This window comes from Camarhynchus parvulus, chromosome 8 (genome assembly GCF_901933205.1).
Source record: "Camarhynchus parvulus chromosome 8, STF_HiC, whole genome shotgun sequence".
Lineage (NCBI taxonomy): Eukaryota > Metazoa > Chordata > Aves > Passeriformes > Thraupidae > Camarhynchus > Camarhynchus parvulus.
Window position 1 is genome coordinate 19262701 of NC_044578.1, and position 26166 is coordinate 19288866.

The 26166-nt window shown below is 37.4% G+C and overlaps 1 protein-coding gene across 6 annotated transcripts in view; it reads right to left on the reverse strand.

Moving 5' to 3' along the window:
• Positions 1–26166, reverse strand: part of COL11A1 (collagen type XI alpha 1 chain) — a 124266-nt gene that overhangs the window by 53599 nt on the left and 44501 nt on the right. For 4 of the 6 annotated variants that reach the window (XM_030953150.1, XM_030953151.1, XM_030953152.1 and 1 more), the window contains 22 exons: positions 25454–25699; positions 22820–22882; positions 22235–22276; positions 21820–21882; positions 20164–20238; positions 18780–18863; positions 18557–18613; positions 16707–16760; positions 15236–15289; positions 15074–15127; positions 14447–14500; positions 11438–11491; positions 11280–11324; positions 9888–9941; positions 9755–9799; positions 9273–9326; positions 8764–8808; positions 7583–7636; positions 5470–5514; positions 3901–3954; positions 3776–3820; positions 574–627 (listed from right to left, as the gene is read on the reverse strand). In XM_030953150.1, the coding sequence (XP_030809010.1) occupies positions 574–627; positions 3776–3820; positions 3901–3954; positions 5470–5514; positions 7583–7636; positions 8764–8808; positions 9273–9326; positions 9755–9799; positions 9888–9941; positions 11280–11324; positions 11438–11491; positions 14447–14500; positions 15074–15127; positions 15236–15289; positions 16707–16760; positions 18557–18613; positions 18780–18863; positions 20164–20238; positions 21820–21882; positions 22235–22276; positions 22820–22882; positions 25454–25699 (1395 nt within the window). The remainder of the gene's footprint in view (positions 1–573; positions 628–3775; positions 3821–3900; positions 3955–5469; positions 5515–7582; positions 7637–8763; positions 8809–9272; positions 9327–9754; positions 9800–9887; positions 9942–11279; positions 11325–11437; positions 11492–14446; positions 14501–15073; positions 15128–15235; positions 15290–16706; positions 16761–18556; positions 18614–18779; positions 18864–20163; positions 20239–21819; positions 21883–22234; positions 22277–22819; positions 22883–25453; positions 25700–26166) is intronic. The other 2 variants (XM_030953156.1, XM_030953154.1) reach the window with 1 other exon arrangement.

Consider the following 26166-nt stretch of genomic DNA (forward strand, 5'->3'; position numbering starts at 1 on the left):
TCCTTTCCTAAATTTTTGAGAAGGCACCTTGGCAGTCCACAGGAAGAAAATTGTCTTTATCTAAGTACTTATGTAGCTACCATCTTCACAGTTATTTATGTATACACACTACAGATACAGGCCAGGAGCCTCTCATGTAAAGCTTTTTTACAACCTCCACAACACTTCCTAAGAAAGGAAGTAATTGCTCATTGGGCTAAATAAACAGCATTTTGGCAGAGATATGCAAAATGCTGGGCAGGAATGGAAATATCTTTATCCTAGATAGATAACTTTTCCTCAGGCAAATACTGGAGATTTTGGAATCTGGGAAAGACAATTCCATAGGAAAGAAGCTCAGTGAAAAGGATATTCAAGACTGACATTCTCTTCCTCTTTATGATTGTGCCATTTTTGATTCAGAAGAACCATATCTCTGGATTGAATTTGTTCATGCACAGAGAATAAAAACTATTTTAAAATACTAGCCTTTATTTTATGTTTGGTTTAAATATATTTGTTCACTTCAGTGATCCTTTCAAAACAACAGAATTTAAACTTTTAAGACTATACAGGCTATGAATAAATGCTTACCCGGTCACCTTTAAGACCCATGTCACCTTTAAATCCTGGAAAACCATCTTCACCCTAAAAAAGGCAGAAACACATGAAAATTGGTCTCCATGCTGAAGTGCAAGAACAATACTCAGACAAATTGCATTTACACATGTATGTGTTCAGATAGAAGCAGAAATTTCCAGATGTGTTCAGCAGAGTTCCTTATGTCTTGCTCCACCATAAACTGATCAGCTTTTGGTTCTCTCTTTCTGAAGTTCAGTAAGTCCAAGTGCCAAGCCCTGCATTTTGGCCCAATAACCCCCTGCAAAGCTCCAGGCTGGGGATGGTGTGGCTGGACAGTGCCCAGGCAGAAAGGGACCTGGGGTGCTGTTCAACAGCTGACTGAACATGGGCCAGCAGTGTGCCCTGCTGAGGGAGCTGGGGGTGTTAGCCTGGAGAAAAGGAGACTCAGAGGGGACCTTATCACTCTCTACAGCTCCCTGAAAGGTGGGTGTTGGTCAGGTGGGGGTTGGTCTCTTTCTCCAGGCGGCAACTGACAGAACCAGAGGACACAGTCTCAAGCTGCGCCAAGGGAAATACAGGTTGGAAAAAGCTTTTTACAAAAGGGTGATAAAGTACTGAAATTATCTGCCAAGGGAGGTGGTGGAGTCACCATCCCTGGATGTGTTTAAAAAAAAGATTGGATGTGGCACTTGGTATTCAGTTGTAACATGGCAGCAAAGATCTTTGTGATGAATAATAGCATAGTAAAATATTTTGCTATGATGCTGTTAGTTTTTTACATGCTAAAGTAATACTGCTGATTTTGAATCTGAGTAATATTTTTGTCAATAAAACCAGGAGAGAGTGACAATGTGCTCCTGTGACATTATTGAAGAAAAAAAAACCAAAACAAAAAGAAGCAAGAAAAGCTTTGTATTTAATCCTCATGTTCAAAAAGAACATGAGGATTGTGCTTTTTGCATTCCTAGGCCCACAAAAATTTTATCTTCTCCCTGATCACCAAGTGAGATGGATTTCAGGGCTAAAGTCCTTTTGAATTTAGAAGTAGTCATAGAGTATTCAACAATAACCCTAGAAAGGGTGATAGAAGTAGATCTGGTAGTGGTAAACAATTCAAAATAGGCAAGGAGGCATCAAAAGTAAAAAAAAAAAACCCAAAAAAAACCCCCAAAAAACCAAACAAAAAAAACCCCAAAAAACCAAAAACACCAAACCCCAAGCCCCTCAAAAAAAACCCCCCAAAAAACCCCATAAAAAAACCCAACCAACCAACCAAAAACCAACCAAACGAACAAAAAAATAAACCCAAAACAAATCTAACAAGTAAACATAGTTTTTCAATAAAATGTGTTAATGCAAAAAAAAACCCAAAAGAGGTGACATTATAATTCATTGAAAAAAATATACTTAAAACCAGTCTAAAAGCAGTTTTGCCATGCTTTCTATATGATGAAACAAAGTTTTATGTGGTCATCTTATATGCATAAATTTAAATTTAAAGGTGGCTTTTCTTAATATTTAGAGAGAAATGAAAAAGGCAGTGTGAAGAATACATCAAAAAAGCTTCAGCTGTAAAAGTTGCTCATTTATGGCCAGTGATAATTACATGAGAACCCTTAGCAAGGACTGACCATGTGCCAGCTACTGACCAAATGGCTGCCAAATGAGTTGAAACTCTTCTTCAGCTTTCACAGTGAGGTTCCTGCTGCAGAGATCTACAGGAGCTGATTTTATTCCATGTAGGAGGAGAGAGCTGAATAAAAAAATTTTTTGCTGGTAACAAAAGATAAGATACCTAAAGTGTTCTAGGCACATTTACTGGTCAGTACAGAGACAGGCTTCCTCTGATATCCCTGGACCATTCTGGATGTATGGGGGCTTCCCTGGATGATAAGGTTATTTATTTTGTTCTCTTGCACTGCTCTCCTCCATGCAATGCAGCTGAACAATTTCAGTCCAAAAAGGCCTGTGAACATACCTCTAAAACACCAAGAGAACAAAGGATGAAATAGCTTTGTGTGACTTTTGGAGGTATTTGGTAGAATTCACTGTCTTACTGCAACTGTGAGATCAGTTTTAGGAACACAGAAGCATTGCAGACATTTTGCTAACCAGTATTCATTGATATACACAGATATATATACACACACGTCTATGAAATGTATTTATATATAAGTCCTTTATTTTGTCCAAGCAGGACATTAATCATCCAATAAAGCACAAGAAAAATCTGGGGTTTTGGACTGTCCAGTCTCCATGGATGTTAGACACACTCTTTTTCAGCTTAGATTTAATGAGAAACTCTGAAGTGAGCATGCAGCCTAGACAAACTGTGGTTTAGGAAGGCTTGAAAATGTACAGCAGCTCTTGGCATCTGAGCTGAGTTCTGAATCCAGGCTTTTTGGCAAGACGGAGTCTTCTGCTTTAGAAATATCTCTAAATATCTGTAGAGCATGTATCTATCTATATATAGATATATATTAGCCAGCAGAGCCACAAGAGTGGGTTTGCCTGTGTGTTCAGGAGGAGGTATGACTGATGGAGTGTGTCTCTTATTTTGAGTGCTGAAGGAAGTGTGACATTAAACCAACACTGGCTGTGGTTTCAGCCACCGCAGACCATCAGGAGTCAGCCCAGACCACAGTGGTTGGTGTTTGCTCTGGGAAGAGCTCTACACACAGAATTAATGGTATCAGGGGAAATAAGAGCTTTCTTCATATTCATATCCACAGATCTGACTGGGGCTGCCCATCACTTCAGCAAAGCCAAAGATCTGGGACAAAATACCTTGAGCCTAGAAAGCCATTGACCCATGTACGTAAAAAATACAGATCTATTTTATGGCTCTATCAAAACAGATAAAAACTTTATTGTCACCACAAATCTCTCTGATGCACAAGCCTCTCAGTATCCACTACAGCACCTACTAATAAGGGAGGGGATGTCTAATTCTCTACTCAAGGCCACTTTAGAGAGAAGTTACCTACACTGGTGCAAAGAGGATTGAAAAGCATTCTAATAAATGAAGGGTTTATATTCACTTTGTATCAGTGTAAATAACCATGAAGGTCACTGATTTAGGCACTGGACTTGGTATGCCTTTAGGGAAAGGCAAAAATAAACTCACTGCTGTGAGATAAAGCACACTGCAGTGAAGGAGACAGAAGAGGCTGCAGTGTAAAAAGGGAAAAGAATTAACTGCAGTCAGATTTACCTTTTCACCTTTGGATCCCTTGAGTCCACGTACACCATCAGCACCCTAAAGGAAGAATATAAATAATTACCCGCATGCATATACTCGAAAGGTGTGAGAGGAGGAATCCAATAATTCAATCTTACCTTTACACCACGAGGACCTGGATATCCAATTGGACCCTGAGGACCTGGAGGCCCCTAAAATACATTGAAGCAAAGAACATTTGTTTTTACAGTTTTTGGTTAGCAAGCAGTTCTCTTCAGAATCTAATCCTTCTTCTCTCAGTATAATGTATGAGACAGCAAAATAACACTGGGCTGCCTGCCACTAAGAAAAGTTAAGGCATTAAAAAGCACCATTCAATGTCACTGTAAACTATTAATAGAATTGTGAACTAATTGTGAACTTGGATTTAACTTGTATATTTGGGAAGTATCTATCCATAATATAAATTATCTGAAACAACGGAAAATGTAAAAAGGAACAAACAATCAGAAACAAAAAAATAGGCCATTTAGAAACTCGTGGTGTTCTATTGGAGAAAATTTATAGCCTAATTATGATGATGTCACAAGTCAAAAATAGAGACCACAATAATGGGAATAATAAAAAATCATGGTCTTAAAAAAAAAGAAAAAAATGACATTCCAAGCCTGGAAGCTAAAAGGTTAATGCTGCTACCAATACTGACTGGTGCCTGGATTCTTTTAGTCCCATTTTTCAGAGTATTTTAATGATGTTCAAATTGGATCTCTGAGCTACTCTGCTGATTCTCCCATGTCTGAGATGGACAGATAACAAAATCTGTTACTAATGGGGACATTGATAGGGCCTTTTTCCTCTCTCCAATGTGCCTTTTCACAAAACCTTTGGACTGTTAACATCTCTGAGAAACTGAACTTTCTATCAAATTTGGCTGAAATGGATCAGTAAATTCAAAAGATATAAGAACTGGCAGACGGGAACAGGCCTGGACTTTCAAAACATAAATGCTGTGTGGAAGTTTTATCTTCTTAAGAAACCAGGATAAAATTTAAATGTCTTTTACAAAACAACACTTTTGACATATATAATATGCTGATGTCAGTGGTGCTGCACTTTCTTAAATGTCTTTTTAATTCACTCATCCTATCATCCAGGATACAACCTTTTAGTATTACCCCTGAAAACTGCAACAGAATTCAGGTGCTATAAAGGGTGCTATTCTGGATAAATAAGGGTCAATTATGAGTAAGCAGAACACTTTTTGGAGCTCCAAGACCCTTTCCGGGCTTCATAAGATTGAAAAAAATGCTTTACACTGACACTGAGTTGAAGATGACCTAAAAAATGCATGGTCTCTGCATGTAGTTTTATACCTTCAAAAAAAGCAGGTTCTGAAGAACGTTTGTGAGTACTCCATACAACAGAATTGAAAACTCAAAATATCTGCAAGTTCTTTGTATGAAATGTGTGGAACTTTTCATTGCCACTAGACAAACTCCAAGATGAGGTTTACTTTAAAAGAATAATCTTTATATTATTTACAATCTCTAATATTTTTAATGTATGTTTATCTGTGAAAAGATGCTTTGAATGTGTCATGGGTTGTCTATTGTCCTCTTACATAGTTCTTGTAAGCAACAAAAGTGACAAATGTGTCACAAAGATGAAAAACCACCAAAAATTTTCTTGAAATCTATGTAAATAAATGGAAAAGTTTTAAAACTCACCAATGCACCTTTATCTCCAGACTGACCCTCTTTGCCAGGGTGGCCCTGTTTTAAAAGAAATGTATCTGATTTGAAAAGCAGTATTTTTTAAGGAGTGACATTTTATTATAAAAACACAATTATTTAAACTTTTGAATTTCAGGTCATTAATCACATTTCTTTCGTATTAGAATAGACACACAAAATTTTGAGGCAAGATTTTACTTTCAATACCAATATAATTTACATAACAAAGGAAACACTGGACAGTAGTTACATTCATGTCCATATTTTCAGGAATATGCTGAGCAGTCCTTCTGTTTAATTAATATTTCAGCAGTAAGAGGCTTTTAATGTAAGAGACTCTCACCTTCGATTTTGAAAAATAGGTGATTTATTTTGTAGCATGAAGACATTCCTAAAAATATTTTTTAAACTATAGAATTTATCAAAAGATTCAATAGAAGGCTGATTTAGTTTCAACATTCTATGTCTTTCTTCTAAACGGTGACTTACTTTTTAAACAAAATAAATTCACATTTTAGTCTTTGCTTTTTATCACTGAAATTAATACTACAGCACTCAAAACATTAGCCAATCCACTGTTTTCCTTTCTTAAAAAATTTGCACTTAAATTGCAACATTTCAAGGCAATTTAATGAAACTGAAGATTAACAGATAATTGTGACTCCTCTGCAGGAGGGCACGGAGCTGTGAGGGGACACAGCTGGGACACTGTTCCAAACTGACCAGGGAAATATTCCATACCATATGATGTCATACTCAGTAATAAAAGCTCAGGAAAAGGAGGAGGAAGGAGGACATTCATAACCAACTTCCCAGCAAGTGGCTGGCCATCTGCCTGCAGATTGGCAGCAGTGAATCAATCCCTTAATTTACTTTGCTTGTGTGCATAGCTTTGTTCCACTTATTAGGCTGCCGTTACCTCAGCCCAGGAGCTTTCTTGCTTTTGCCCTTGTGATTCTGTGCCCGCCCCTGCTGTGGGAGGAGCGGGCCAGTGAGTAGGTGGGTATTTGGCTGCTGACTGGGGCCAACCCACCACAGCAGGGGTCTGTGTCAGGCACAGACCTGTGCTGACACCTGATTACCTCTTACAGCATTTCCCCCCTGCTTTGAAGATTTAACAAGATGCAGATGACAAATAATGCTTGTGTTTGGAAATTAACATTGGTTCCAGTATACAGGAAAGGATAAGGGGAAACATTCAAATGTTTAGACAATTATTCAAGATACAGACACTCAGCTGGACAGTCATTGCACAGGCTAGACGGTGAGAGCCCTGGGAACAGTTCTGTATTTGCAATACATTTGCAGTGACCTTGTTAAACCTTGTAAAAAGTCAGGTTCAAGAAATGAAGATTTCACCTAAAAGAAAAATTGTAAGGGACAATTGCATGGGGAGGATAGTCAAGATCTCAGAAATAACATTGTCTAAAGGCTCTTAGGAGTATAAAAACAGTATGTTTTTGCTGCAAGAAAACAAGTGTATGGGCATGCCATTATGGCCAATGATTCCATTTAAGCTGAATGCCTAAGCTATGCTGCTCAAGTGGCTACACTCTGTTCATGTGAGTGATTGCAGCCTCACAGTGAAGCTGAATTTTTTGGCAATTACAAAGTTTGGCTTGGGTATGTCCCAGTCTAGACAATGCAAGAAGCACCTTAAACACATAATATGCACTTAAGCCAGGAAGCTGAGAAAGATGCAGCCTGTTCCATGTTTCCTCAGAGAACAAGTGGTGAACATTTTTACAGCTGATTTGCTCTGCTGGACTGACATGGTAGGATACAGTGGAACCGTATTTGGCCCTTTGTGTGTTAGTAGGTTATTTATGCATCCCTGAAGATGTTGCGGAGGTATTTCAACATCTAGGCCCACATTTTAAAAAGCCCACAGATGTTTTTAGCAGCTGCTTCAAAAATGCAATTACCTTAGTTTTAACAGGGATTTTAGATGGATTTTATAATGCTGTTGCCAACTAGGACTACCATTGCTTTTCCCCTCCATTTTGTTTCTGTAACACAGGTATCCAGAAGTCACTTAGTAAAAGTAGTATTTGTCACTTAGTAAAAGTAGTTAAAAATTCAAAGGATTAAATATTTCTTTACTTACAGGAGGCCCATCAGTACCAGGAAGGCCAGGAAGGCCAGGCTTGCCTTGCGGTCCCTAAATGCAGTAACAGACACACATCTTAAAAACAATAGCAAACAGGCCCAACACATGTGACCCTAAGAGCTAAGGACATAAAATGCAGTCATACCTAAGTCCCTCGATATGGATATCAGGGATATGACAGAAATAAAACTAAAGCCAGAATGACACTTTCATACCATATGTAAGTAAGGCCAGTTCTTACAATCTTTAGCCTACAAAAATGATCCATAATTTTCAATGAGATGCTTGCTTGAGAACAGGCTTCAGGAGTTACCCTATGAACATGCACACACAGAACACAAGGTGGGGAAGAGTTCTCCAGTGTACAAAACTAAGTACTATTTAGAATTTCAGGAATAAAAGGATTCACCAATGAAAGTTATCATCAAGTTCAAGAGGCAAAGAGTGCAGGGTACAGAACTCCAGTGCTCATAGCTGAAAAGCTGGAATGCCTTTGTGAAAGCCTAGGAAATGCAGATATCATGGGACTTCCCATTTTGCTAGAATAATACTTAAACACACTGACAGGGAAAAAGTATCAATTTCTCCAAAAAAATAGAGTAAAGAGTGAAAAGGAGAAAAATCAAAGAATGAATTGAGCAGGAATTCAGCAAAAAGGGGAGAATAATAAAATTAGCATAAAATTCAGTAGTGATATGTTTTAAATGATTAGAAGACAGTTTTCAAGCCACAAGAACATGTGTAAACAGATGAGGAAAAAGCCACCAAAGGACACTACAGTATGTCAATTACTGCAGAGTTATGCCATAATATGATCCTTGAAAAAAGAACAGAATTAGACTTGAATAGGTAAAACTTTGTTATAAAAAAGAGATTATGAGAAATTTTTCAGCTTGCTGTGAAATTAAGTAACATGCAAATACAAATTGTTTAATATTGTAGATGGGATTCTGAAGGTCATAACACAAAATTAATCCAAAATAAAGGGAGGAAGTTATGCTTGTGAAAAAGGGTATATGAGAGGAAAGTCATTGGGTATTCATTGGTTATTCATTTATTGATGATTTCAGGAATAGTATTTAAATTTAGCTTACTATTCCATAAAAGATAGCAAAGCGGATAAACAAGGTTGTGGCACAGAACTGACTGTGAAGTAGCAAAATAATGCTGTGACTTACTTTTTCACCAGGAGGCCCGATAGGACCTTGAGGACCAGGAAGCCCCTGTTAGAAAGAAACCAGTGTGAGAAACCAGGGAGAACAATGTACATACATTCACCCTACTAAAGGTCCCTCATTAATCTGTTTCAACACACAGGCAAATATAAGTGGCTTTTTTCCCCCCTTACAAGTTAGGTCAGGAGTTTTGTGTGAGTCTTTTGCACAAGCCACTATTCTGGCAGTAGGTCTGTAACAAGATCCTATTCAGAACCCTCCTCCAGGTGTGGCCATTCCTGCTGCATTCCAGGAACACTGAATGAGTCATTTTTCTCCTGAATGAAAAATCCCTCTGAAAACTTACTTGAAAACTCTGCTTCCACTGCCCTCGGCACATTTGCAGCATTATTTATAAAATCCTTGAAGCTTTATCGGTTTTGCACATGAAAAGCTAACCTTTTAGTAATTTCCATTTATTAAACATTTGCTGCACATAACGTCGTATTTCGTGAAAGTTCTTTTACACTTACTTGTGGGCCTGGAATTCCTTGCTGACCAGGAGGTCCTGGTTCCCCTTGAGGACCCTACCATGCAAAAAAATAGTAGGGCATTAGGTTTGCATTTCTGGACTACAGATCTTCATTGTCAGGACTAAAAGGAGTACAAACTCATCTTTGTTCCTCCCTCTTTAAAGTCTACCAGCAACTTTCTCTCCCGTATGAAATTTTTTCACGCTAATGAATATCATGACCTTTTCTTTAACAGAGAATAACAGCCCACACATAGGACCTGAGCACTGGAGTCCATGGTGCTAAAGGAGTCTGAGAGAAAGCATGGTCAGGGCTTTTGGCTGAAAACTGAGTAACAGAAGCCTTGCCTTTTCCATATAAAATCATAATGAATCCAAATAGTTGACATAAAAGTTTAATTAAATGGAAAGGATGGCATAGTTGCAGGGATGAGAGACTGTGGAAAGCATTCTTAGAATCTTTCTAATTCCCAGTTTACTTACCATGTTTCCCTTTGGGCCTGAAGGTCCATCAATACCTGCAATGCCCTACAACAAACAATATAACAAGAGCAATTTTCAGTGGACTTCCTTTTTTCCTTCTGGAAACTGGAAAGACTTGACAGCTCATACGTACAGGTTGTCCAGGGGGCCCAGGTGTTCCTCTGGGGCCCAGTAATCCCCGTGGACCCTGCAAGAGAAGAAACCCTTATTGACACCTGCATGATTTTTTCTGAACAGAAATGCCTGTGAGGAGGACTGACTGAGGAATGGAATAAGGAGCAGGAAGGATGAAGGGAAGGCAGCCTGGGTGTTTTAGGAAGAAAGAAAAGAAGAATGGGAAAAATTTACTAATAACAGATTTTCCTCAAGGACACTATTTCTGAACAGGATGTCAGTGGAAGGGCAACCTTTGATTTAGCCTCTGAATGGTCAATTCAGAGAAAGGTGGGAGATTGATATTTATATTTCCCAGTGCAGAACATTGGCACAGCATCTTCCACTAAAATTTTAGCTGTGTCTTGGCCTGAAGGTCTGACCTGAGCAGTAACATATTTTTATTCCTTTCTTTTGAAAACATGATGATGTGTCATACTCTATACTACTATTCTAAGTACAAAATTATGCCTTTATCTGTAGTAAGGATAAGTAATTAAAAATTGCTAGTAATTTTATTACAATAGATAAATTACATTCTGGAAACAAAATTATATTTTTTGCTCTTTTCACTAAAAAATTTCACAAAAGACCAATGGCTATTCTCATCAATAAGGTGAACAAGATTTTGGTCTATAACATAATCTTTTCATTCTATACTATGCCAATGAGTACTAGTTTTCATTATTGTGCCATCATTCATGTTCTGCTGCTAAAATAGGCAGAACTGAGTCTCCAGTCTCCTCATGTGTGACATAGTCACAAATCACTGACACTGACTGTAGCAAGGTGTTTGTACTTCCTGAGTAGGTAGCAGTAGATCAGACATTTAGGGAAAAATTCCCCTTCTGAGGCTTGATTTCTTGCCTGCAATGCAGAACTCTCTTCTGCAGTGACAGCACCTGCAGAATTCCAACTGACAGGGGTGGAAATTCTGTATGTGAAACAAGTGTAAAATACACAGTGAAGCACAGTAGTGTGAAATAAGAGGAGAATCCAGACCTTCCTTTCTAATAAGTAGAAATTTAGGTAACACTTTAGAAGCAACAGGGGCTTGGCTCTATTCTGATGTATCAAGGACGGCAGTTACTGATTTTACATAATTGGATAAGAAATAGCATTTGTGATTCTGGAAGTTGTATATACTTAGCTGGATAAATCCTTGACTCAATTCTAATACTGTAAGTGGTGTTTCAACCCTAAACAAAACATTCCATTTGTTTGCTTTTCAGCCAGAAACAGTATTCTCTATATGCAAACACATGAAATATTTTTTATACCTGCAATACAGAATAGTTCAAGAGATAGGAAAAATATCTGAATGTGACTTTTGTTTGTAACAGAAGCAGAAGAATAAGAAAGAATTGCTTACAGCTTCACCTGGGAGACCTCTTGGTCCAACTTCCCCATCTTCTCCCTGTTTTTGTGCAAAAGGAAACAAGTCTTAGAAAAAAACCAAACATTTATCATGACCTTATTCCCATTATATGAGGATTCACTCCAGATTTTCCTGTGTGAACAGCAACTTACTCTTGATCCATCTTCACCAGGTAAGCCAGGAGGTCCCTGTGGGCCACGGTCTCCCTGTAGGATAAGGAAAGTCATTAAAATAACTGCTGCAAACTTTCTGCTGCTGGAAACAATAATGGATGGGAAGGGAAATGAAAACAAATACGTTAGCTGAAGTTTGATGTGTCAAAACATGTCTTGACACGGGGATACAAATCTGTAAGTTTTAGTGCTCAGTGAAATCTTTCATTACCTTGGTATAAGAACAGATGAGCATTTTTGAAACAATGAATAATTTGCATTTGTACAATTTCACTCTGTAACAAGAGTTGGACTTGGTGATGCTTGTGGGTCCCTTCCAATTCAGAATATTCTGTGATTCTCTGATTCTGTGATTTTTGGCTCCAGAACATACACAAGCTACATCTACAAAAGGTAGTGTTGCTCACATTTTCCTTTGTCTCATCACCACCTTCCCTCTGCCCTACACAATGTATTAGTGCAGTAAAATAAGCTGTGTACGTAGGGCAGAAGTTAAGAAACCAGCTGCAGGGCCCAGGAATATCCAGAGATTTACTAACCACCTTTCAGAACCACACACCCTGGCACCAGCTACTGAGAGCCTTGGGACTGGTTTGTCTGAGGCTTTGGAAGGCAGCCAGACTTCCACACTTCCCCTCAGAGGCTGGGGCTTTTCAAGTCTATATATGTGGAACCTCAGTAGATTCTGGACCATACTTTTAGGATTTATTTTTCTTTCCCAGTTCCTAAAGAGAACTAGTGTGCTACAGATCTCAAGCACCACTGACTGACCTCCTTCTGGGCAGCAAGCTTTGAGACTGTGACTTCCTTCTGGCATTGGACAACACCCAAGTATTCATGCTGTTTGCCTTAATTTTATCAGTGTCTCCAAGGAGCCTGACCACTGCTGGGGATTCTGGTGGGATATATGGAGTCACTGTTCAGTGGTCTGTTCTTTACACTTCCAAACTTTCCTAGGGAATTTTAGGGAACCCTCATATACCCAGAGCACATCCCCCAGTACTAGGGATGTTAGGACTTTATTCTACTGCCTTTCTGTCCTCCCCCAGCATGCAAGAGAAAGTGAAATTTTATGAACAGCTCTCTAACACCTTCAAGATGAATTCTTGAATTCATACAGCAATTCATTTATTTTGCTAGGTGCTGCAAGTATCCTATGCTATCTGCCAGTAGAGAATGTGTTTTTCTGTATGTTAGATGACGCTTCTGAAAGATGACACGAGAGGCATGTTCTTTTCTGGCTTCCAATTAATATCCAGGTGAAGACTGACTTAGGCTTTCAAATACTGAAATAGTTCATCCCCTTAAGGGTTACCTTTCTCTTCTTGCAGTCATGTGGTACTTAATTAGGATATAGATATAGATTAGGAGTGTGCATTCAGTGTCCTGGTGTTGTCATTCAGTAAGAACAAAACTTCCTATCATCATCAGTATTCAGTTTTTCAGCTCTTTTTCTTTCCTTCAAGTGTTCTCTTAAAGCCTGAATTTCTTTTTCTTTGGAGCTATTTTAAAAGTATAAAGTGTCTTGCTTTTATACTGAAGAAGAGTTGCACATCTAGTAAATCTAAATACGAAAAGTTCAAAGTCACAGATAATGAGGTTAAGAGAAATATGACTTCATGTGATGTAATCTGCTCTACACTAGAAGTCTAAGAATCTCATTCAGTAACTCCTGTCTGAAAATTTGTGCTTGAGAGAGACATTCAGTTTGCAACTTGTATGTCCAATATGACTAATTCTAAAATCAGTCCTGAAACTACTCTAAAGTTAGGTTTTTCAATGTTGATTCTTTTACAGCTGAAATATAATTTCAACAGAAGTATTCAACTGTCTTGCTGTGTTTATTATTGCAAGCCAAAGACACAAAGTCACAGGCCAAATTTCTGTTCATCTCTCCAAGTGCAGGCAGCAAGTGCTTAATGCTGAGCCCCCTCTGCTGTTGGCCTGCTGAGCATGCTGGGCTTCCATTATGGGATGCACTGACTGTTTTACACTCCTTACCTAAACAGGGATGATGAAAGAGGAGTAAAAAAATTCTTCAAGACAGCAGATGTTCTTTATCCATTGCAAACAGAACTCAAAAGGGTATCCTTAGGTACTATTAAGAAGAACTACATTAGGGTTTGGTAGTCAACACTGCTGAGCTTTTCTAGGAAGTACAACTGTGCTTACCCACTGAAGGGTGAGGGTGAGGTAATAATTCCTTGGTCACTGAGCTTTAGCACATTTGAAAATGTCTTTGCTGGCATTCCCATTCACTTTTTCTTTCATGGTGCGCTGCGCTTACCAGGACAACAGTAAAGGAGGGACACTCAGCAGGGTGCTAGCACCTACATTAGGAGTATAATCTGAAGCAGAAAACCCTGGCTGTGATTATATCTGCACTTTGTAAGAAAAGATGAAGTCTCATTCCAAAGATTTGTTCCATAGACTTGTTCCAAAAGCAACAAGTACTTTAGTTGTTTTAAATATTACTAAAAATCTTCCTAATTTATCTGACTTGACTGTGACCTTTCTTAAGCTGCAATTGTTGGAATAAGCCCCACTAAACAATTCAGTTTGTAATTGAAATATTCATATCCATTTTTTTTGAGCAAGCTTCTAAGCAACTTAAAATTTGGCATGCTCCTGATACAGAAACTTCATGCTAATTTCCTTTCCCTATTACTCTTTAGAGCAATGACTTGAAGTCCAACAGGCAAATTCCTGAACTAAGAAAAATTAGAGCAAAACCTAGCCGAAGATGTGATCTAAATTCTGCAAATATATTTAAACTATAAATTTATAAATTTTTTGTCTATTGATTGATGTTACTCAGAAGTTTCACAAGAAATACATTGCCTGATAGTACAGCTATTATTTGTAAGTGCAAAGCTGACATTCTGTTTTAACTTTTCGCTCAGTCCTTAGTGCTGTTCTTAATGAATAATGAATTATTTCTGGGACTCAATTAGTTTGGTGCTGTATAAATGTACATATTTTTCTTACCCGGTTACCTTTGTCACCAGGGAGGCCAGGAAGACCATCAAATCCTCTGTCACCCTTGGAAAGAAATCACAGCTTTAGTAAATGATTGTTAAATTGTCTGAATAAATAGTACCTTCCCCCTAAAAGTTAGTTTCTACCCTTGGGTTGTATGTACACTTTTGCTACTGAATGAAGCACATGGGGCTGAGCATATAGATCAAACTCACAAAATTTGCTCCAACAAATTGTAGCAAGAGAAGATGCCACAGCTTTTTCGCTGTGCTGTAGTTATGCTATTTATAAAAAGAATTTTCACATTGAAAGGATACGCTTGATTCTAGCTGCACTTTGCAGCTGCAAACCTGACTTTACTATAACTGATACTGTGTAACTAGAAACTAACTCAGAGAGAGAGAAATCATGCCCCAAGAATCCAAAGTCAGACTACTAGGAATTACCATTAATTACCATATTTTAAATGGATGATTCATTCTCAGCTCTTGCATCTGACCCAGCTATCTGAAACCTCAGTATTTTCACTTGAGAGGAGAATTTTGGGTTGGCCTGGATGAAACTGTGGTACCTACATAAAATCTGTCTAGCCTGTTCCAAGACTGAACTAAAGCCACAGGTCTCATTATTATTTACTTTTGCACCAGGTTCTCCTGGCATTCCTCTGGCACCATCAGCTCCAGGACGTCCCTGAAAAACCCAAAGGGGCAAACATTTGAAAAGGCAATGGAATAAATTAATATTTAAATACATTTAAACAAAAACTATTTACCCAGAACTGATCTATATGCTACCTACCCTTTTGCCAGCTTTTCCACTTGGACCGGGGGCACCTTGGACACCACGAGGACCCTGGGTTTAAAGAGGGTAATATTTAGCATTCCATTAATGTCCGCCAAAAGCTAGTAAAAAGCCTCACATCAAGAACAAGGTAAGATTTTTTTCTACACAAAGCTGCATTTTTTTCCCTAGGAGATGGATTCTGGTTCCCAGATTCCCATTAGTTTTAAAAGTACATGGGCATCCAAACTGGCCTTAGAATTATGAATTTTAACACCAATTTTCATGAGATGGCACTATACATGACGTAAGTTACCATGTAAGTTTGTAACAGTCTTTTCATTACTTTAAAGATCTCAGTCCTGTAGTTTGAAAAACCTTCTTCCTCTCATGCCCAAATTATTTTATTATAATTATAATTACATTATAATTATTTAGTGAAAACTATAGAGTGCTTATTTCAGATATTTACACAAACATGAGTTGTGCTAGTAAAGAACTCACATGCTGTCTTAGCTTTACACAACGTGGGTTTAATACAGAGGGACCAAATTACCCCAGACTGAAAAAACATTTCACTTTCCAAACACATGTAACTTTCACTGATGACTGTATGGGTGTAACTGTGGAAATTTTCTCACCACCCATCCAAATGCATTTTCAGGTGAAAAAAAGCAATGGTGAGGTCAAGTCATTCACAAATATTGTGTAGGAAAAGAAAAAAAAAACATTAAAAATATAAGTAAGCAAACTGAAAGACTGTACAACTGTTCAGAATTTTTTTTCCTTTTTTTATCATTTTATGTTTCTACTCCAAGTGTCCATGTGGAGTTTCAAGACAGGCACATAGTAATGCATAAAATCTATGATACTACTTGAAATCTGGCAAAATCGTTGTTTGGGATACTTATTTCATGACTTCTTTCACAATCTCCTTACTGATTTTAGGTTTAAACTGAAAGAATTCCATGTGCTTCAGCGCTCTTTGACATCACTGTGGAGAAGTTTATATTATAGTAGGCTGAGAAGCAAAACATGCATTGATTTGTAAAGATTTTTTCTTGCTGTCACATCTATAGTGAAAATATCCTGTTTAATTACCAACCAAATTCAACCTCCCTCACCTTATGAGATCTGATAAGTTCAGAGACCAAGTTCGTCCAGTTGCAGACTAACATATCATTATTGAACTGAGAGGAGCCTGAAGTGACAATATTAAAACAGCTTTTTGACTGATGACACTCTACATGTGATAATTGCTCTTTGTTATACAAAGATTGTTACTTTCATATTTCAGAATGAACAATCAAGCTATTGATTTTAACTACAATTTTATTATTGATCAAGCTATTGAAATTATAGTATCATAAAGGATATTTTTCTTCAGTTGCATGCAGGAAGCATAATCACTGATTGATTTCTTCTAATTGATATGAATAAATTTTCTTAAACATAAAACATGCTCAAACATAATGGAATATTATTGTACCTGGGGCCCTGGTTCACCACTTTCACCTTTAGCACCTGCTGCTCCAGGTCCACCCTTGATTAAAAAAAACCCATAGATTAATTAAGTATACAAAAGCCTCTTTAAATTAATAAGTTACTTTCTATTTCCTTACATGAATTGCAGAGAGAAATAACAAATAATCCTCTATTCATCAGGAGGTGTGAATTCACCATTTGTATCTACAGATTTATCTACCTTGATTTATCATTGCCTAAACACTGGGCAGAAATATTTTTCTTACCAGAGAAAATTCTCATGGATTTGAATGCAAAATGTAACCCTTTGTTTTATATTAGTATTTAGGAGCTAAGTACGAGCACAGTAAGAACAGAAGTAGGGCAATCAGCAGTGCATCCACTGTAGGGAATAAGACAGAGCTGAAAGCCACCTCTTTTTTACCTTTATTTCTATGTTGTACAGAAAAAAACAGTCTCAGAGTTCAATCCAAAGATCACTGTAGTCAATGAAAAATACCCTGTCTAATCTTGTAATGAACTTCAGTGATGTTTTAATCAAGTCCTTTGTGCACCTGGCCCTGAAGAAGTGGAGAATCTATATAACTACATCTCTTTATTATTATGAATTTAAGATATAGATTTTAAGAGTAAGTTTTAAGCATAAACAGGCCAAGACCAGACATTCACTCAAACTGTACATGGGACAGAACTAGTGAAAGTAAGTTAGATATCTCACAAAAACAGACAATAAACAGAAAATAAACCAAAAAATCCTGACATGGACACATAGAAACTGGGTGGAAAACCAATTTACAGACCAAGAAACTTGCTTTTGAAGCTGCAGGAAAAAAATTTCTAGATCAAAGAGTTGGATTTCTAGAGCCTCCTGGTGGTTTAGAAGCAAAACAACTATTAATATTATTAATTTGATGAACTTTGCATATAGGAATTCATGAAGGCTTTTAAAACACAAGAGCATGAGTATGAAGGCAAGTTATACCTCTGCTAAAGGTATCCAAACCATTGTCAGTATCATACCAGCCTTTGCAAAGTCCTCCTTGCTTAGAGCAGCTCCAGAGTTTTGTCTGTACAGACTGAATGTTATCCTACAGGTCTCTTGAACTAAATGCATTGCTGGAAATAATGTATGAATTTGTTATATAGACCAAATATATTTTACTCTTTTTAAGTATGGCATGCCTAATTGTATGAATGAGGAATCTGTGAGCCAGATTCTCTGCTTGGTAGCTACTATTTATTTTGGAAGAATTACTGTAGAAAAGAATTATTCTTGTACAGATCTGCTTAAAAGTACAAGTGCACACACTCCGTACAAATACTGAAATATTTTAAAATCCACGGGGCCATTTCCAGATAATTTGGTGTTAGCAGTTGGGTCAAATTCAGGACTGAAATAAAAAAGTGCAATTCTTTTAGAAACCTGTGGCTCTTAATTGTTTATAGGAATGCCTCTTACAAACTTTTCAGATTTAGCTTAAATATTGAGTAAAGGTGATTCTGCAAACTCTTGCTTTAGTATCTCTTTCTGTAGAGTTTCATATTTACTGCAACAAATTGTACTAATGGCGTTACAGAGATGATTGAATGTAGAGGGATATTTATGTAAAACTATTCACTAGTCCAGCAGTGTGCTCTGTCTGAACACCATAAAACCTACAATAAAAACTCATTTAATATTTAGGTTGAATTGCAGACCTCGAATAAGAATACAAGCTACAGCTTTAATTATATAATATTAATTCCAAATAAGTACAAAACAAGTACAAGTAGAGAGGGGTAGGCAGGGCCAGAGTGAGATCCATGGCTACATCATCATGTTCTTTAATCTGTGCCCCTGTTTTGTCTACTTACCACAGGACCTGGTCTTCCAGTGAGTCCCATAGGACCAGGTGGACCTCTCATAGCAATCTGAGAAGACAAACAAACAGAACACCAGGTGTCAAGAAAAAGCTGCCAGCCAGCATACATATTCTATACTAACAGAGTTTTAGAATGTGTTAGCAAATACCCCCCATCTTTGACTTCACATCTTGCAGGATATAAAACAAATTAGGTTTTGGCTCCTTGTGCTCACCCTAGCTTGCTGAAGAATAGCTTGTGCTTGGGCTTCCTGAGCTGAGATTGTTGGGCCCTTCTCACCATCTCCACCAAAGCGGAACTGCAAGAACCAAAACAAGAAAAGGATTTAGAATTCATCAAATCTAAATCACACTTGTTACTTGTTGCAACGGTGCAAACTGCTTCAAAGTCACAAGGTCACAGTCTTTAGTTCATTCTACTAACTTCAGAAGGTGGCTGCATGGAGGCCACTGCATCCAATATGAGTATGAAGTCATTGGTGATAGTAACTGAAGTCTAAATTTAATGCCTTATGAGCAAATATTTTCCTGTTTTAATAGGATTTTGGTTTCCATTTGTTTGCTTGCTTGTTTATTTATAAAATAGACCGAAATAGACTTTTCCTTTCCTGCAAAATGTCTATAAAAATATGTACCAAAATTAATTTATTCTCTATACATTGGTAGCTACTCACATTAAAAATGTAATTTAATTTAAGGCAGATGCAAATGTGAAAAATGTTTGGTATCTAAAATAAAACAGTTTTGTGTAATTTCTGAAAATTTCAAAATAAATTACAGAATAAAATTTTAAGCGCTCATTCCTTTGCTCCTGCACTGTTATTGCTAATGAAACTGCTGGCAGAAGCTTTGCAATGTTGCAGAAATGCTAGGCTGCAGCAAGAAGCTCAGGTATGGCATACCCTGAGTATCAGGGCCATGAATCTTGCACTGCCCACAACATTTTGTCCAGTTTGCCTATGCCCAGAGTTTACACAAATCTTTTTCACTCATAGACACATTTAGGAATAATTAATTCCAAGCACACAGTGATTTTTGTACCCCAGTGCTGCAAGATACTTTAACAGCTTTGGGCTTGTTCCTCCACCTGCTAAAACAGATGGTGTTTTGCTTTGACTCCAGTGGGAGTAGAGTTGGCTATGTGCATATATTTCTATTCAAAGGATGCACTGACTCTTCAAAGAGGACACTGAAGTCTGATTTGAAGCATGGAATACTTAAAAATCTACATGTCAATGGGACTTGAAAGCACACACGCCTGTTGGGAGTACAGGTCCTCTGTACAACAGCAGACTCGTTGTTTCAGAACTATAGTGGCAAAATATAAGTTACTGCTAAAAATATAAGGTGGTTTTCAGTGTCCGTAATTCACTCGTGTAGGTTCCAATCTGTCAGCCATGCAGGAGATAAAGCATATGTTTTTTGTGAGGAAAAAAATGGTACCATATATATGAATTTCAAATGCTTACGCCATAAAAGAAATTCTGTATCATTCTCTCATTCCACAGACAAAATTAGATGAAAAAATGAAATACCTATACATTTCTTGAAAGATACTTCCAGTTTTTCTAGGCTGCTTATCCTGTAACCACAACTTACCGGCAGCATTAACATGGTACCTGGAGGACCTGCTAAACCATCAGCACCAGGAAGACCAGGGCGACCAGGTGGACCCTAAAAGAAAAAAGACATGAGAGAAAAAAAAGTGAGAAAAAAAAGATAGTAATGTATGAGAAACCTTTTGAGTCACTTACATAAATTTATACTCATAGAATGGCCCAGAAAAGACCTTAAACATCTAGTTTCAACCTCCCTGCCATGGGCAGGGACACCTTTCACTAGACCAGGTAGCTCAAAGCCCCATCCAGCCTTGCCTTGAACACTTCCAGGGATGGTGCAGTCACGTGGGCAACATTTTACAGAGCCTCACCACTGTCAGCATAAGGAATTTCTTCCCAATATCTAATCGAAACCTGCTCTTTCCATTTAAAAACCTTCCCCTTTGTCCTATCACTGTGGGCCGTTGTAAAAGTCTCTCTGCACCTCCCTTGCAGCCTCCCCCCACAGCTCAGCCTGTCTTCATAGAAGAGGCACACAAGAGTGGCAGAGGGGCTGAACCACCTCACTTGACTTGCTGCTCACGCTTCTTTCATGCAGCCAGGATACGGTTGGCTGCAAGTGTGTGTTACTGGGTCATGTCAAGCTTCTTGTCCACCAACACCCCCAAGTCCTTCTCTGCAGGGCTGCTCTCAATCCATTCTCCTCCCAGCCTAATTGCTGCAATTATATATTTGTGTCGTGTCTGGTCCGTGACAGGCACATGACGTGCTTAGTCAAGAATTTCCTCATGATGAATTCAGTGACCATCCAGTTAAAAAACTTAGTACTGTTGGTAGTTATTCCTTACTAGGTGTTAAAATACCCATTTTACAAGTTCAAATTCTGGAATATTTATTTAATCTACAGGACAGAAATATGAAAGAAGTGTTCATGCTGACTTACTAGCAAGGTAAAACATTGTTGGGATTTTAATATTATCTCATTATACAGTGAAATTATAGCATCTTCTTAACATCTTTTGTATATAAATACAGCATGAATGTGCTGGATTCACAAGTAAACTATCTCTCATAAAACACAGCAAAGCCTTTTAGTACCGTATTTTCCTCAAATAAATATGTTTAGGCTGTTTTAAAATCATGTTAGTGGGGGCAGTAAGAAAAAGTTTGCAAGAAAATGAAGATTAAAGTAATAGCTTAAATTTTAACTAGTTTCATGACTGGATAGGTTTCTCAAGCCTCATATTATTTAATGTGGCCAATAAATTCTTCCAAGATCATCTAAATATTATCCATCACTTTCAATATTCCCATGTGTTTTGATTCTGTATATTTGTACATATTGTAGCTGAAGCCATATTGATTTTTTAAAAATTAATTCAAATTCATATGACATGTTTGTATCTATTACTTTAGTATATTTCTAAACACATTAAACCAGAAGAATACTAACAAACCAGAACTTAAACATCTTCTAGTATTTACAGCACGTATTTCTACCACTAAGAAAATGTTTGTCCAGATTCTCAGTTGACTTTTACTTAGCTGAATGAATCAGCCTCAGTTCCACTGAAGTTTCTAACCTATGTGGATCTATTTCAGCTCAGGATATAACAGAACCTTGTGTAGCAATTACTGCAAGATATTAGTGCAAGATATCCCGTGAATGCATGGGATAATCTGTTTGTTGACTTACCCTTTCACCAGGGTCACCTGGAGGACCAACAGGACCTTGTAAACCTGGGGGACCTGTAAGACCCTATAGAAAATGAAAGACATAATTATGCTGAAAACTTGAAGGCTTTTGAACTATTTTTTCTCTAAGTTAGGATGAACACATATTTGGATAAAATAATTTATAAGGCAGCGTATTGTTTTTTCTTACAAAGATTTATTGTCAACATTCAAAACTTAGATTTTTCATGTGCCATCAGCTTGTAGCTTGCTGTCACTGAAAATGCTAGAGATGACCCTTTTCTATTCCCTTCTAAAAGTCCTAAATTTAATACACATTTGGGAACTATAATAAGACCAATATTGTGTCAACCTGTGAACAGAAAAGCACAGTGAATAAATCAAGCAATAAAGGAAAATGTGATAAATCTACTTACAGCAGGTCCTCTTGGTCCTGGTGGTCCTTCAATGAGCATACCCTAGGGGTGGATGGAACACAATATTACATTCATTATTTTGTAGAAAAACATAAAGAATCTTTTTAGCTGAACTACTAAAGTTAACATTTCTTAGTGTTTTGATAAACTTTTCCAGGAATCCTCTCTCTACAGTTCCTAGCATGAGAATCCGGACTGTTGCATAGCATTAAAAGCGAGGAAGACTTCCTTGCCCCTGCTGAAACCTGTAGTGATCATGTTACCTGTGCCTAAGCTGCAAGTTTTCTGGGTAGATCTGTCCAAGATGTAGTTACTAGATGGCCTGAAGATCAGCTCAATGATCTATTTTCCTCTGTACAAGATTCTCCATTTTTAAGGAACATGTGGTTAGTCCTTCATGTGAGCAAAGGAGTAGCTGGAACAGTAATCACTTTATATCATCCACATTACAGGGACTGTTTCAGAGATCATGGACAATGTGGATGTTGTCATCCTATCATGAACAACAACATTTCATGATGATGCATTAACCGTGAATATTTTTGATACAGTGCTACTGAAAAACTCCCTGCCATCTGTACTTACAGGTTCAATCACAGCTGGTTCTCCCTTTTGGCCTTTTTCTCCATAAGCCCCATGTCCTGTCACCTGGCCAGTAAAAATAACCCCAAAACCAAAAGTAAGTAGAAGGTCTAAGGACCTGGTACAATAAAGAATTGCAGCAACCTGTAACTGAAAGCTAAAGCTGGAATTGGTGTGTACTATAAAAAGTACATCACAGGTACAAACCACATACATCAAAAATACTTAATGCATGAGAAACGGAAAATGCAAAAGCCATGTGTATGCTTTCTCCATTATTGGATATTGTCAATTTGTAGTTTTTGAATGAGATGTGCATCACATGTTTACCCCATGCTTTACATTATAACTTTGAAAATAGAATCTAAAACTTCTGTGTGCAAGTCACAACATTGTTTCTTTTCTTATTTGACTGGAAATATTCTTGGTAATTGACAATGATTCTTCATGGCTTTATGAGTTAAGCAGCCTAAAGTAAGAAGGAAAGAAAGATCCCTTGGTCCAATATGGACTGTACCTTTCAAGCTCCTAATTTCATTCATGAGACACCTACAACATGTAAAGCAACCTGAGAAGGGTCTGTGATTTCATGGCATAAATGAGAAAGGAGATAAGTGGCACTGTGGACACTAAAGAATATTTCACGGAGAACCCATGATGCCTCAGCACTACCTGAATTAGCATCAGCTGCCAAATTCTTTGAGGACCAGCTCTGTGGGAAGTTTTGGGTTCAGGATTAAGGTAACAGAAGTACCTAAAACAATATGTCGATAACACATACTAATGGAAGAAACAGATTCAAGTTTCAAACAAAGAAAAAGAACTGGTTTTTTTTTAACCATGAGATAATGTATTTTTCTTCAGAAGTATCTCTCTTGCTTGCTAATATATCCACTAGAAATTAAGTTCTGACCAGCTTAAAATTTAAAATGTGCTTTTTAAAAATTTCAATAGAGCGATTCAACGTTTACTCTAAAAAATAGCTGGGGATTAGTAAAAATAGTAAGGATAATGTTACAGTATTTCAATATGAAATATTTTTGAATGGAAAAACAGAGATTAACAGACTGTGCATTTTGCACTGACTTCTAAAGGCACAGCTCTCACTAGTAATGATGTTCATAAACCCATTGGTAGTGTATAAAAATCAAGTAGCAAGATGCAGAGGCAGTCGTATTTTATTCAATTAACAAATTACTTGTAAAAAATGACATCAGGGTCTCCATCTTTGGAAATGTTTCCCCTTTTGAAGTTCCCATTTACTGAGTACTTTCCATTTTGTCTTTTTTTTTAATCATAGGTAGAACTTCAGTTATGCTAAACACATCCATATGCCAAAGAAAAATGACATATGTCTGGTTCAGCAGATGACACTGTAATAAAGCTTGCACAGACCAGAGCCTGTGTTCTAATTCAAGATTCCTGACTCCTTCAGCTTTGTATCAAGGCTTTTTAAGTTGAAATTTACACCAGGGGATAGAGTCTGCACAGTCACTCGCTTAATGCAGAAACAAATGGTGCCTTATGGGCTCTTTGCTTCACAGATAATCTAACCTTTTCTGTGTCATTCTGCCACAGTGTCCCCATCTGGGCTAGAAGGAAAAGAGTACACTTGTATCACATTGCACAGATAAGGATCATTAAAAAATACAATGACCCCAACAGGGTATAGAAAGGAGCGGTAAATGAAATACAGAAGGATGGGTTTCAAGGCTGGCAGAGAAAAGCAACCTCACAGCATTTGCTGTTATTCCTTGGATCCTTTGCAAACTGAAGTTTTGACTTTGTGAGGAGAAAATAAAGAGAAGACTGTGGAAATAGTGAAAACAAAATTCTATTTTTCTACTATATTCTTCCTAATTAAAAAATCCAAATGGGATTTTTTTTCTTCCAGTCTTAGCCATATTAGTTTTCTTTGCAGCATCCATAGCTGGTAAACTCATAAACAAGCATCTTGGCGCAACTAAAAGAAAGTTAAAGCCTTGCTGTTTAGCCTATGATTAAGTCAGAGGGAAAGACAGCTATAAAACTCAGAATGAAGACCATGATTCACAGGATCCACCATGTCATCCTATCTGTCTTTATATATACTGAGCTGTTAAATCACTTCTGCAAGACCATAAACCTGTCACCATTGACTAAGCTTATTTTCATAAAAGGTTTCAGGCCTTAACTTTCCCACTCATGAATTTTCTTCTGGGAAAGCGTAAAACCCATAGGATTCTAGACACTTATATGCATTTCAATTTCTTAAGGTAATTATATAAAAATATTAATTACAGCACTTGTACCTGCATTAGAATTTATGTTCTTTCCAGCTTTAGCTCTAGTTTAGAAAGGTTTTTAAAACTGTTACTTTAATAATTTATTTTTTTAATTCCATCTCCTCTTTCCCTTTCCTCCCATCTTCCACCCTCCTTTACTCCCTTTACCAAATGAGACAAAAATCTTACATGATAAAAATAAAACATCCAAGATTACTAAGAGGATGGCCTTGATCCAAAGGCTATTAGAAATGAGAATATATCTATTATGTACAAGGAGCTCTGGATCAGGGTCTGTGCAGTTCTGAGAATGTGTAATTATAAAAGAATTGCTAAATTTGATTAATCTGCATTATGTCTCCAGTCAACTTACGCTTGTTTCTGTGATATCGGTCTCTGCAGGAACACCTGGACCGAACTCCTCATTAGTGGAATCAGTTGGTTTCTCTTCATATTCTTTATATTCATAAAAATCATATTCTCCTAAATCTCCATCTACCAGAAGATCAGATTCACTGAGGTCTACTCCTCTGCTTCCATATTCAGTTGCCTCAGTTTTTTTATCATAATCCTCTCCAGTTATGTATTCTTCAGCAAATACTTCTTCAACAGGATTTTGCTATTCGTATCAGTAGCAAAGATTTGGGAATAGGAGGAATATGTGGGTTATTGTTAGTAAAGCAATGTAAGCATACGCTGATCCACCATGATGACTTGTCAAAAGAAGAAAGAACAGTAGAACTACAGCATATTGTCTTTTAATTAGAGTCTGAAGGAATGGAAGCTCAGCCTTTCAGAGTAATTAAAAGATCTTTGTATAAGTAGTACAAAGAAGTAATGTTTTCATACACTTTGGTTTTTTATTTCCAAAACCACTGAATTCAATATATCCAGTATTATGTGTACTGCTTGCGTAATGTTACTTTAGTGCCAAATATAGCTGAATTTCGCTGCTTGGTTTCACTCTTACAAGCATTCATGGATGAACATATGCAATGAGCAGTGAATAAGTTCAGATCTTTCATAATAGCAATGTGGAGGAGGTGCAAGCATCACTTAAGCCCAGCCTTTTACATTATTTTCTGT